At 41.2% G+C, this 13,546-nt stretch overlaps 1 protein-coding gene across 3 annotated transcripts in view; it reads right to left on the bottom strand.

Moving 5' to 3' along the window:
• The window catches only part of CNTN6 (contactin 6), a 125,435-nt gene that overhangs the window by 76,859 nt on the left and 35,030 nt on the right, over positions 1–13,546 (bottom strand). For all 3 annotated transcript variants that reach the window (XM_010390261.4, XM_010390262.4, XM_010390263.4), the window contains one exon: positions 2,054–2,180. In XM_010390261.4, coding sequence (XP_010388563.2) covers positions 2,054–2,180 — 127 coding nt within the window. The remainder of the gene's footprint in view (positions 1–2,053; positions 2,181–13,546) is intronic.

Here is a 13,546-nt window from a genome sequence, read left to right as displayed (position 1 = left end):
ATCTAATTTTAAAAGTTGTGTTTATTTACCAGCCACATCACACCAGGAAACACCTGGAATCATGTCCCTGATATTATAGGCAATTCTGACTTTATAAAAAAGACATAAGGGACAAAATGATATTTCGCAGAACATTTATAGAGATTTCTTAATGATTTTAGAGATGCTTCCATCCATATTTTTGTCTCCAGTGTAATCTGTGTTCTTTGTTACTTCTAACAGGAAAACTGTGTCTCATTTTTATTACTCAGCCCTTCCACCTACAGTTCTACACAATTCTTGCACTGTGCTTCGCAGACACACAGTATTTTGAGGAGGAGTTGCAAAAACATTATCCCTATATTTGACAAGTTTGTAAGAATAAAAGACTACCCAACAAAATAAAACTTTTAGAAAATGCTAAGCATTTTTTTTTATTTCAAGAAAAGGCATTTATCAGCATATTTCTTGATGTAAAAAAATGCTAAATAGCAAATTAACTCGTCTCTAACTTTCTTCCTGTTGGAGTGGTTCTGTATTTCTGAATCAAAGAGAAACCTCCAGCAGTCCTTGCTGTTCTCAGCCATCACTCAGCAAAAGAAATGATTAAAATTTCATAGTGGGCTTGATTCCTCAAAAATTGTCAGAACTTTAAATATATGGGCTCAATCCTTATCTGACAAAGGCAGCATTAGCTGTGGTGAAATCAAAGCAAAGTGAAAAGCTCCCTGTTCCCTCCAAATTGTGGTGTAATTGCAGCAGGGATAGTCTGTTAACTTCTAATTGACCTCAGGGCTCCAGGATCCATCCCCAGATGTTGATCCCATCTCCCTGGAGCCACTGAGGCTTTGAAAATGTCCTTATGGTGCAGAAACCCAGGGAGTTTAATTAATGGGTGGGTAGAAAAAAGTAAAGGTAAAATGTGGATATCAAATATGCGATGGGGGAGACTTCCCAGCTCTCCAGCCTGATGGAAGCTGCTGTCTCTGCTCTTTGTGGGTGGGAGGAATCCATGGGAGGACACGAGAGTCCAGGAATTTCTAGGAAGCTGCTTCAATGGATGTGAAAGCAAAGGGTGGATGAACTGGAAAGACTTGAACTTCATGGCCTGAACCAGTTGATGTTGGTGTTGAGAACAGGGAGAACAAGTGGGTTGGGAAGTAAGTGAGGATTTCTACTCCTAGGAGGAGAAGTTGAATTGTGAAAAGGAAATTGAGGGTTCCTTTCATAAAGGAAATTAAGGGTTTCTTTCATAACACAGTGTCTGGAGACAAATCAAGCCATGAAGTCCTAAAGCCAAGCTGATATCCAGTGGTGGCACTCTCCAGGGGAGGCTGTACTGGGAGCAGTTAAAAGTTCTCCAATAAATATTCTCTAAGAATTTGATAGGATACGATTTTCTTTCACGTCTTGCATGAATGATTTATTTTTTATGGGTAATTTTCCTTCACCTCAACCATTACTTTCCCCATTAGTTTTTGAAGAAAGCACAATGTCCTTTTTTTTTCCCCCTAGATTCCCCGCTTTTCCTCTTATCCAACTTGGATTTCCAGATCCTTGGGGCAATGAGTTCTATTATAAATGGTGAGTCCATAGTTACTGAATAAACAAAAAATTCTCTGTACCAAGGTTTTATGAAGGGAGTCTTGGAAGGTATTGGAGATAAACAAACACCATATATGTGTACATGAAATGTTGGAATTAGAAGAGGGGAAGGGTGTTGCTTTTCTGCTTTCCAAGCATTTATTAATGTATGGAAAGTTTTATCAACTACAGATGTGCAGCACTTCCATTTTCCCATTTTTCACAGCTGTTCTGTGGATTTAGAATTAATTCTGTATATTTTAAAACACTTTGGGGGTGATTTTCAATTATTTTCTTTCCCTGTGTTAATTTTCTTTACAGCAAAGCAGCAAAAACATTTTTTCTTCATTCCTAGAATTTACTCTAAACTTTGTCTGTTCTTGCTGTGAGCACTCAGCACATTTTAGGGTGTTTATTTATGGTCGTGCAGTGACTAAAACACACTTCAAAGAGTGACAGTGGGACAATATTTCCCCAAGGTTGACTTCACCTGTAGTACGGCAGCGGATATCCCTTGGCTGTGCAGTTCAGGAGGATCTCTGGATTTGCTGAGCCCATGGAATAAGTGATATCATATGGCTCTTGGATAAAAATAGGCCCATGAAGGGTTTCTCCCCCTGTGAAAGAAAAACAATAATTTAAGATTAGGTGTCTTTAGCGTGTCCTTCCACATAAAATTGTCCTTTGGAGTCCTTTGCTTTCAGCTTCAAGTTAAGGTCTGCTATGATATTCAGCAGAGAATCCACCTCCAGACACTGGACTATTAAGGAAGAAATATTTCAAGGCTGATTGATAATAAAATCGCAGAGCTCAGGTGCTGGTGATTTATTCTGCAGGTGACAGTGAAGCCTCTTTGCATATTTCCCATGGAAGCTCTATGGGCAAGTGCTAAATGCGCCCATCCACCTCATCCTTGTGTTGTGGATCGGGTCTGGCAGCAGGAAAGGACAGAATTGTGGACCTGTGGCTCTGTGTTTGGTGCTCCCTGGTCACAGCACAGTCTAAGGGAATCACTCACCTCCTTCTCCTCTAACCCTTCCCATCCTTTGAGGTATTCTTTTTTGTATATTTTATGTATACTTCTTTTATAGTGGCCTGGGGTTTTTGTTTGTTTGTTTATTGGTGTTTTGGGCTTTTTCCCCTCCCTTTTTCACTCCTTTTAAAACAGGAATAGCATTAAATAATCAACCTTTATTTCACATGCAAAGTGAAATGATTAATTGCAAGGCAAACAAGAACTATTTTTATTTTTCGTGGTGATCTTCCTTGTTCTGGGGAGCAGGGGAGAAGACAATTTGTTCAGCAAACCACGGGGGCAAGGCAGAGCAGCTCTCTGAGATGGTGGCTGGGTCTGCTTAAATAATCTTTGTTTCTTTTCCTACTACTCTTCCAGGTTTAATCCCTTGACAAATTTGAAGGTTTCTTTTTTCACTGTTTCTACAATTGACCATTTGACTTGTCTTTACTTTGGGAGGAATTTTCTTCCCTTCTGGGTTCATTTTCTCAGCCTTTCTTGTTACCTTTGCAGAACTGCCAGGGAGAAGTTTTTCTGAAGCCCCAAAATGACCCAGGGATCATCATTCTGCATTTTAAATCCATGGACCTGGCTGGGCTAGGGGAGCTACCTGATGTACATAAAAATCCCTGCTTCACCTCATGAAAATGTAAATATTTTGGTATACTTGGAATTAATTTCCTGTGATTTTTCCTAAATGGAATTTGGACTCATTTGTCATTTGCAGACTATTGAATATCCTAATTTTATATCCCCTTCCCATGTCCTTAGTGCAGCGGGCCCTCAATGTGTAGAATAAGGACATAATATTTTACAGCTCCTTTCCAGTGGACATGTCACAGTCCCTGTCACAAAAATCCTGCCCATGAATTTTAGTAGAGGCAGCTTCTTGCTGTTGTTTTGTTTTCTCTTTAATATCCTTTTCTTGCTGGCTGATCTGCAGCAGAGAATAACATCAAATTTGTGAGAAATGATGTGCACTCTCAGAGTCAGTGGTGTCCTAGGAGTCCATCTCTTATTTATAGAGAAGGTCAGGCTGGTCATTTCTAATTTCCTGATGCATCCTTTTGTGTTTCCTATAGAGAATGGCTGTATATTTCCTCTCCATCCTCCAGGTTCAATACAATCCCCATGATTTCTCCAGAGATACACATGACAAATGCATTCTTGTAGAGCTGTTTGCTTTTGTTAAGATTTAAATAATTCAGATTTTAAAAAAAAACCTATTGGAATACGAATATTTGATTAAATGCATGGTTTCTATACATAAAAATCATGTGTGAATCCTCAACATGGTGCTTGAAAGAAAATATAAACTCTTGTTATGGAACGTTTGATAAGAAGTTAAAATGTATTTCTTTATGGTGGCAAATCAGTTTGATCTCCATAAAGACCATAATTATGCCAGCCTGAATTCAAAGCCAAAGGAGGAAAATGAATCAACATTCCTTCATTCATTACTTGGTATTGTCTTCAGCCAATGCAGGGATTAGCACAGTGCCAATGGAAGAGGAGGAACGCTGGTTTTTCCATAATTATGGAATCAGGAGGGAGTGTCCCAGTGCTTCTTGTCACTGTCTCATGGGCAGTGGGTGCTTCTATCACACCCTGATATTCCTATCAAATGGAGTTAAAGGGGTTTTACTCAGCCACAAGAAATATTTAAATATTTATGCTCTGCCTCATCCAGACAGGGAGAAAGAGGCACAAATCTGGAGTTCACACTTAATCAACCTAATTTCCAGCCAAATCCTGCTCCCTGTTCTTTCCTGTGTCTGACTCTGGTTGGCTTCATTTTCAGCTCCTTGTGAGGCCTCTGCCCGGCTGCAAATGCAAAGGAGAACAGCCCAAGAGCAGTTTAGGCTGGCCCAGGCCCAGTCTGTAATGTGAGTAAAGATAACTCAGTAGGCCAATATTGTAACTTAGCTGACTTTTATCCCTTTCCTACACAGATCTTCCTTCCCATTAGGGGTTTTTTTTGCAAAGTGGAGTTGGAATAACCATTATTCCAAACTGAGTGGTGACAGCAGATGAAAACTGTTTGGTGAAACTGAGAGTGTCCCAGAAGCATCACCCTCCATTTGCAGGGAAAGGTTTTAGGTTTGCCTGGGAGAAATCAACTCCAGGGAGACAAACTCCAGAGGATTCCCTGCTCCAGGACCAGAAATGGGGAGTTCTGGTGGGCTGAGAGCACAGAGCAGCTGTGGCTGCCCCTGGATCCCTGGAAGTGTCCAAGGCCAGGCTGGACACTGGGGCTTGGAGCAGCCTGGGACAGTGGAAGGTGTCCCTGTGGGGTGGCACTGGATGAGTTTTAATGTCCCTTCCAACCCAAACCATTTCATGATTCTGGATGGACCATATCAGTGAATCCTCACGGAAGATCATAAGAAGAAGCTTCTAAATGCAAAACTGCCGTAATTCACATAAGCAAAGCAGATAAGGAGGAATTTATCCAGGCTATTAAGTTCCAGGAAGGCTGTAAATTCCAGGGGTAGTGAGTTTCTAATGAATCTTTCTTAATGTGCCTTAGATAGAGCTTCATATCTGATCCAAAACATTAATATGACTTTATGGGCCAAAGCTGACACCTGATTAAGAGGCCTCTTTTAAATCAGTGTGATAGTAAAACACCTGTCAGCTCCAGCAAAAGGGATGGGATAGGTGAATTAGACCCTTCCCCTTCTAATGACAGCAGAAAAGTGATGCAAAATCCAACTTATTCAAAATCTGTTTAATTTTTCAGCTGAAGACATTGGTAAATTTTAATTGGAGGACAGGGAGTTTATGGGGTCCACAGATTTTTAAATGTCGTGGAGGGTTTCCCTGCAAAGAGCACTGGGTTTTTTGATTGAATCTTGTCAGAAGCAGAATGAAATGATTATTTCCCTCCTCAAAGGCCTGGACCAGGGAGCTCAAGGACTTTAGAAGGAGCCTGACAGATGCAAAATGAGAGGTAATGGATGAAACTCTGCTTGGTACCACCTAAAGTAACACACAAGTCTTCAAGGAGTCAGATTTTAACCCTGAAACAGAAGATGGGAGAAGAGGAAGCAGAAAAAGGGCCATGAAAGTGTTCTGTGGAAGAAAAACCACTTGTCAGGAGCACAGGCAGCAGAGGCAGGATTCCCTCACTCCCTCCCAGTAACACCCAGTGAAACAGCAACACAGAGAAAGGGCCATTAGATCTTATAAGTTTGAGCAGGAAGAAGCAACCTGAAACCTGTAGGATTTTCCCAAAGGGCCTTCAACTTTCATGTGCTTTCTCCCTTCAGATGTTGATGTGCAGAACTCTGGAGACACAGGGCTCCTTTCAAGTCTCAGATTCTATTGTCAGAGTCAAATTGGGAGTACTGGTGGAATTCCACAGTGTCTCCGTTAGCTGACACCAAACCAGGGAGACATTTAGCTCCCTGTGATGTTGGGAGAAGGGGAGGCACTGAAGAGGCCCATGGGAGGAAGCCCTGGCACTGATGAAGTCAGAAAAACTCTCAGTAATGATGGGAAATTTGGCACTGGAGCCCAGAGTTTATAAATGAAACTGTCTATAAAGCGACAGCCAAGAGTACAAGGCCTCGCTTTCACAGAATCATGGAATCATTGCATGGAAAAGACTTCCAAAACAACAAATCCATCCACTCAGCACCACCACCACCACATTCAGCACTCAACCATGTGCTCAAGTGCCACATCAACACTTCTTTTGAACACTTCCGATGCTAGTGATGCCACCACAGCCCTGGGCAGCCTTTAGCAATCCTTTAGAACCCTTTCCATAAAGAAATTTCCCCAAAGAAATTTCCCCTGATATCCAACCTAAACTTCCCCTGGCTCAACTTGAGGCCATTGCATCTGGGAAAATGGTGCCCCCTCCTTGAGATTTGAAAAACAGTGAGGGCAGGCAGATGAAAGGAGGCACAGCTGGAATCTGGCATTTCCCAGGAGCTGGTACTCCAAGTGCCCCTTCCTTTGTCCCCTCTTCCCATGCACAGTGGGTGGAAGTTGCCTGTGGCTCACTTGGAGAACCCCACTCTTGATTTCAGTTTGGAGACGTAACTTTTATTTAATTAAGGCTCCTCCAGCCCTAAATGGCACAGAAATCTGAAATGTTTGCAATAAATGGATTCTGCATCCTGTCAATTGTATTCCTTGAGAAATGAGGCAAATATTCCAATATTTTCCCTGTTATTTAAACAGGCTCTCTGTGGTGGGCCAGGTAGGGTGAGCTGAGGCTGATGTGGCAAAAAACATGTTCAGGTTATGAACTGACTGCACATTTTCCTTGGGTGTGAAAACAAACAATAAAACTCTAGAATATGAATTGAATTCCTAATATAACCATTATTGTCAGAATCTAGCATAGAAAATTAGGGTGTAATATATCACAGGTGATAGTTAAGGAAGTATTATGCAAAAACTGTCATATTTGTGAGAATTATGAGCCTTTTTCAACTAAATATATATAGGGACAAAAGATTTTGTCAAAATGTGACGCTCCCAACATTTTTTAAAAGTCCTCCTGTGATAACCAGTATCGCTTCAGCACCTTCTGGGAATATTTTTGGGTAGCAGTGAATTTATTACCCATCTAACAGATACACACGTTGTAATCCCAAAATAATTTCGGATGGATCCTTAAATGCCAAGATGTGACGTTTTCTCATCACGCTGAGTGCAGCAATCAAGCCTCAGATTTACAGGATACCGTGTTCCCTACAAACCCCCAAATATTCCCTCAAGATTCCAGAGCAGGAGTTCAAGTTGCAGAGAAGGAAAATTGCTCCTAATGGATGGGTTGTGGAGAGCATTCAGTGGAGCTGCACTGATTTAAGCTTTCCACTGGAGATGAGCACAGATTTATGACCGATTCATTGTGGGGATATGTGGAAAGGTGCTCCAGGAGAGGGGCTATAAATACACCCATGTGTCACCTGTGTTAATAATGGAATATTTTACTGAAAAATAAACAAACATGTGAGCAACAGTGCTGAAATTCCTACCTGGGCCTGACTCTTTTTTGCTTTATGAGAAGATTTTCCAAAGACTTTGTGCAATTGTGGGAGATGAGACAAGTGAAATAAGAGGTGAAAATCACCTTTTCATTAGCGTGGGTGATTTGTTTCATGTCATGAACTTGGGCACGTCCTTCAGATGGAGAACTCTCGTGGAACAGACATCTAATTATGGAGACAAATATCCCTGATGAAGTTGGAGGGATGTGCCTTGCTGATGGATACTAATGCTGACGTGCCCCCTTCTCAATGAAATTTCATTAGTTTTTTGTGTTACTGGGCAAGATGAATAAATAATAATGAACCTTTTCCAATCTAGTGCACAAGCATTTTGTTCGCTGTAATTTCGGTTCTAAGGGAGCCCTAGATTCGATGACAGATTCTGTTTGCTGCATTGTACTCCTGTAATATTCATTTGGCACTGTTGCCAAACTGATTGAAGGCTTAATTCAATAATTTATACTGCAGGAAGTGATAACAGCTATAACATTTAATATCCTGCCACTTAAATAAAGCCAGCACTTTGTTTCTCTCTAACTTTTCTCTGTTTAAGATACAGCTGTGCTTTGCTCTCTTAGAGGATGGGGAGTGATTAAGCTCAGATGATTTTTGGCATTGGAATTTTGTGTGGTGACTCCCAAATTTCATGGAGGAAAGGGAGTGAAACAACAATTGAATAAGCACATAACAACATGAGAAACGGCAGTTCTGCTTACACAGAAAACAAGGGGAAAAAAATGAAATTTGGGGAAATTTCAGACCCATTTGAGTCTTTGCAGCCCTTCGTCCCACCCAGTGACTCTGGAGACAGAGGGGGACAAAGGAGAATTGCTGCACTCAAAGATCCAGCCACACTGGAATGGAGAGAAACCATGGAAAGGGCCGGTTTGCAAACAGCTTGAATTTACTAAAGCAAGCAATGATTCCTCTTTGTTTCCAGAGGCCACACTTGGTGATTCCCACTCATGCTCAACAGGAAAAGTGTTGTAATGTGAAGCTGTGTTTTGGTTCTGCAGCACTGTGAGTCCCAGACCTCATAGAAATCCAGATACAATCTCCGTTCTACAGCACTGCGATGCAGGTGGGTGTTTATCTCCTTGTACAAATAATTTAAATCTTGTTTATTTATTTTGAATAACTGGAACAAAATGGCTCCTTCCCAGATGCTTGTTTTTCTCACCAGGGCTTAAATAAGAGGCAGGAATGAAACCAGTCAGGAATTAGTGGTAAGAACTTGACATCAGCAATGACTTTATCTGTAGATAGCAAGGTTTATATCCTGGGATAACACTTCGAAATTATTGAGATCATGGAGATAATAGAAAAACATGTGGAGACCGCTTATTTTTGTAGCCCAAATTTCTGCCACAGCAAAAATTCCTCAGGACACAGAAAGATCTGATATAGAAATTTCAGGCTGCCACCCACTTCTTGCTTTCAGATGATTGATAACTCGGGAAGAAAATCTTGGGATATAAATCATCTCAAGCAATGATCGAGGCAAGATTAAAACACTCTTTATTTTCTTACATATAATTGAAGAGGAATGCAAGGGATATTTAAAACATTTTAAACCTAAGGCAGGTCCTGATTTAAATTAGATTATTCAGGCAGGATATTATCAAAATATTTATTGTACTGACTGACTGATTTGCATGCATTTGTCATCACAGCACTGGCATCCATTTGAAGGACCAAAACTAAATTTGAAACTCAAACTTTTAAAAAAAAAATAAAATGGTCTTTCTTACCCAAAATCAGGATGCAAAATTGACAATTGGCCAGTGAAGATCTACCTGGGGTAAATCAGACCTGGTGTGGCTTTGTTGTGGCTGTTTGGGTGAGATGAGTTTTCCTGGCCAGCAGCACCTGCAGATGTGCCTCATCTTGAGGATATTTAATTCTTATTTTGGCATTCTGGGCAAAAAAAAAAAATCCCAACTATCATGAGCAGCAGAAGGGAAATAGAGATTTAAACAGCAAAATGTGGTTGGGATTTCACGGGACATGATTTTATCCTTTGACTCCTACTGCATTCCAGAAACCTGCTGAAAACAGGGAGGTGCAATCACTCCCCAGGAAAAGGCAGCATCATCCTCTGTTGTGGAAAAGATCAGGCAAGGAAAATATAATTAGCATTGTATATTCTGCTATTGTGTCTAGCGCACTGAAAGCTCCCAGGCACTTTCAAAATAAATAGAATAAACAGAGATGAATGAAACTGAACTCTGCTAAATATCATCAATGAGGATCTGCTTTATTACTGGCAATTAAGAAGGGAAAGTCAAAACACCAGCTCTCATTATCACTCATTGATTAAAACCCAGTTAGAACATTGCAATCCCAAGCAGCCCACTGCTCTGCTCGTTCCGCACTTCAGCACAGAAAACAGCACAATATTTCAGAAATAATTAGGAACACAGAGTTAGTGATCAGCCTTAATGTTCCCCAATAAAATTGCCAAAGCAAATGATTATGGATCAGCCAAAAGACACTGTTTGAAGCCATCATCTTTTGTGGCTGTTTAATACCTTCATGATGATTTTTTTTTTTTTTTTTTCTGAGCAAACGTAAATGAAGTTAAAATCCTTCCAGTAATGGCAGCCTGGAATTTAGCAGAAGCCACAAGCATAACTTTGCAAATGCTCATTTTTTGGGAGATAACTGCCAGACATTGAGTTGCTCAGGCAATTTTTGTCTCTAGTCTCTATTTTAAAGGAGCTAATATCAACATTTCTGATGTAGAGCAAGCTGGGAATGTCTCACTGTCAAAATTACTGTGCTCTTCCATTCAAGGAAAAATGACCTTTATCTGATGTGTTCTCCGAAAAAAACCAAAAAAGAAATGACAGCATAAACAACAAAACAAAACCCAGCTGAAAGGAGGGGGGAAATGCAGGCTGATAGGGCTGCACTGAAGTTCTGCCTTGAGGCAGAGATGGAAAGGGAAGGGACCAGCAGGAAGGGCTGCAAGCCAGGGACATGTGGGGTAGAAATGTTGCTGTCCCTGTCAGCAGGCTGAAAATCCAGGGAAAATTGGAAGTTATCCCATTAAGACACTGCCTGTCCCCTCCTGATGTCTGTGTTTGACACCATTTGAAAGCTGCCCAGAAACAGCAGCAGCCCCAAACCCTGGGGCTTGAGGTGTCCCTGTGAACCCTTCCCAAGGCTCTCACTCCACAGAGGAGCCTGGAGAGCGTGGGACAACAGCCCATGGGAAGAGTTTGTACCATTTGTCCTCCTGTAACTCCTGTGCAAGCTTCCAGAGGGAAACCAGAACCAGGAATGCTTTCCATGAGCAGATATGAAAAATTCCATAACTCTGGCACCTGTTCCATGGCCAGTGCCAGTTTAGCTGCACCATCACCCTCTTACTTCCTCCTTTTTAGCTCTACTTTCGTTATTGGTTAAAATGCAACAATTTTAGGAAGCGGGAATGATTTATTCATAAAACGTGCTCCTATTTTCATCCACTTTTACAAGCTGTAATTTCCAATCAAGCCTTTACCAATTCTATCATCAGAATTATTTCTCAAACCCATTTTTTCCTGCTGGGATTTACATTGATCCCTCCACGCTGCTGTATTTAGGGCACACTTTGGTTTCTACCCTTGCCCATTATTTCACTTCAACTCCCTGGTTTTTAAGAAGCTCTAAGAAATTAATTTATATCTCTTTTCCCCCATGGAAACGTTCAGAAAAGCCACAAGTGCGGGAGAAAAAGTGAGTCCAAGTTTAGGACTTCTCAGTCCATTGAGTTCTCTGTGGTTTTGTAAAATTTCACTGCTTGGGCTGGAAACAGAAATAAAGATCAGACAATCTACAGTCAAAATGGCCTGATGGGAGCTTTAGCATGGGGCCAATAATGGAATGCAGGGAAAACATTTCATATCTATTACTTTGGGGTAATTTTTCTCTAATCCAAAAATCACAAAACCGCTCTAATTCTGTGGAAATCTTGCGTACTTGGCTGGCATATTTTCCCCGGCTGTAGTAGGAACTGATAACAGGCTGCTGAATTACTGCTTAATAAACCACTAAATGAGTACCATCCAAGATAACGGGGCATTAAATGACGGCTATTCAGGGAAAAAGTAGAAGTGCAGAGAGAAATGCAAGAGGGCTCTCTGCATAGAGGGAAATTGGTTTAGTCATCTCATCTCTGCCAGTGGTGAAATTCAAACTGCAGCAGATTGGGAAAAATAAAAAAAAAGGAAAGTGTTTTGATACCAGTGGAAGGAGGACACTCAATGTAGGGGCTGCTTCTCGTCACCTGAGCTGGGACAGAGTGTTTAAAGTGGGGAAGTGGGGGGGGGGGGGGTAAAGTGAGCAGTGAAATGTAATAAATGGAAAGACAAAATAAAATGAAATGAGAAGATAAAATCCAAAAAGTGAAAATAATGTAAGGATGAGATTATAAATCAAAAGAAATCAAGAGATATAGAGGTGGTGGAGAATTTCAGGCTGTAAAGACAAAAGGCCTAGTGTTGGATTCAGTCTGGATCATAGAATCATTGAGCCATGGAATGGTTTGGGCTGGAAGGGACCTCAGTTCCAACCAGCCCCACCCCTGCCATGGGCAGGGACACCTTCCACCATCCCAGGCTGCTCCAAGCCCCAATGTCCAGCCTGGCCTTGGACACTGCCAGGGATGGGCAGCCAGCATTCCCCTTTTTCCCTGGATTTCTGTGGGATTTCAGAGTTGAAGTGCCTGTCCTTCCCTAAGGATTAAACTCTGATCACACCACAGAGGTGTGTGAGGAGCTGCCCTGCTCCTGCCCATCCATCACAGCCTGGTGCCATCCGTCTCCAGCAGAACTTGTCCCACAAGGCTGAGAACACATTTGCTTGACTTGTAGTCGTTGGGAAATTGTATCCTCCTGAGTGATGGCTGCCGTGTCCACGGTGCAGCATCGCCAGCAGAGTTATGACAAATCTGCTCAAGGCCATATTTCTGGGGAATGACATAATCAATGATGGATTCAGCTCTAATTTCAGCAGGTTTAGACTGCAGAGTTTTAAAGCAAAGAGAGGAGGGTTTTCCATGTTCCCTCTCCTCAATAATTGCATCTGACTGAATTTACAACACATCCCTTTTTACCACACTCATTTTCTGCATGTTTGTGTTTTCACATCTCTAATATCTTGAAAACTATGCAGGCATTTGAGTAAAATGTCCGTGCAATACAATAAATGTTTATTATTTTGACTTGCATTGGACATCCACCTTTGGGCTGACAACAACTCTCTTGTCTCAGTTTCTCCAGTAAATGAGTTGTGTATATGCACAAGCATTTTACACATATCAAACTGGGACAGAAATCTTGATTCAGGTTTGGTTTCCTTAAAATGTGCATGCATTTCTGTTGATCACGTGGTTCAGATTTTATCCAAAGCTCCTAACCCAAGTTATTTCAAGGCACAAAACGTGAATCAGGCTGGATTCTGTTCATAGGGTTTCACTCTTTTCCATAAAAACTCCAGTGCTCACCTTTCAGGTCCCTGTTAATCTGTAGATCACAGTAATAGCTTTTAAAAATAAGAAACTTGGGCATTTCCCTGGGAATGAGAGGCTTAATAACATCAAGATATTTCTGCTCTCTCCATCTCACTATGCACTTTTAGTCTTATGTGATTATTCTTAGATTCTCTGAAGAAAAGACATTGTTGTTCCCTGCCAGTGAGCACTGAAAGTCAGTGGCATCACTGGCAATAAACCCATTTTAATTTGCAGTCAGACTGGTGGGATATTAATGAGGTTTACCTTTCTTTAAGGCAAATTTGCGGAGTACATGTGCAGCACCATTTTAATTGCAGCACCACACATAATTTCGTGTATCGCCAACTTATCTCCTAGAGAGGCTGGGGGTTAATTGAGTGAATAAAATAAATGTAGACTAATTAGGACATGACAAGTTATAGCTGATAAGGTCACTTGTCAGACAAATATGAATTCAAT

Source organism: Corvus cornix, chromosome 12 (genome assembly GCF_000738735.6).
Source record: "Corvus cornix cornix isolate S_Up_H32 chromosome 12, ASM73873v5, whole genome shotgun sequence".
Lineage (NCBI taxonomy): Eukaryota > Metazoa > Chordata > Aves > Passeriformes > Corvidae > Corvus > Corvus cornix.
The sequence above is the reverse complement of the archived record's forward strand: the minus strand, read 5'-3'. Positions and strand labels throughout refer to the sequence as shown.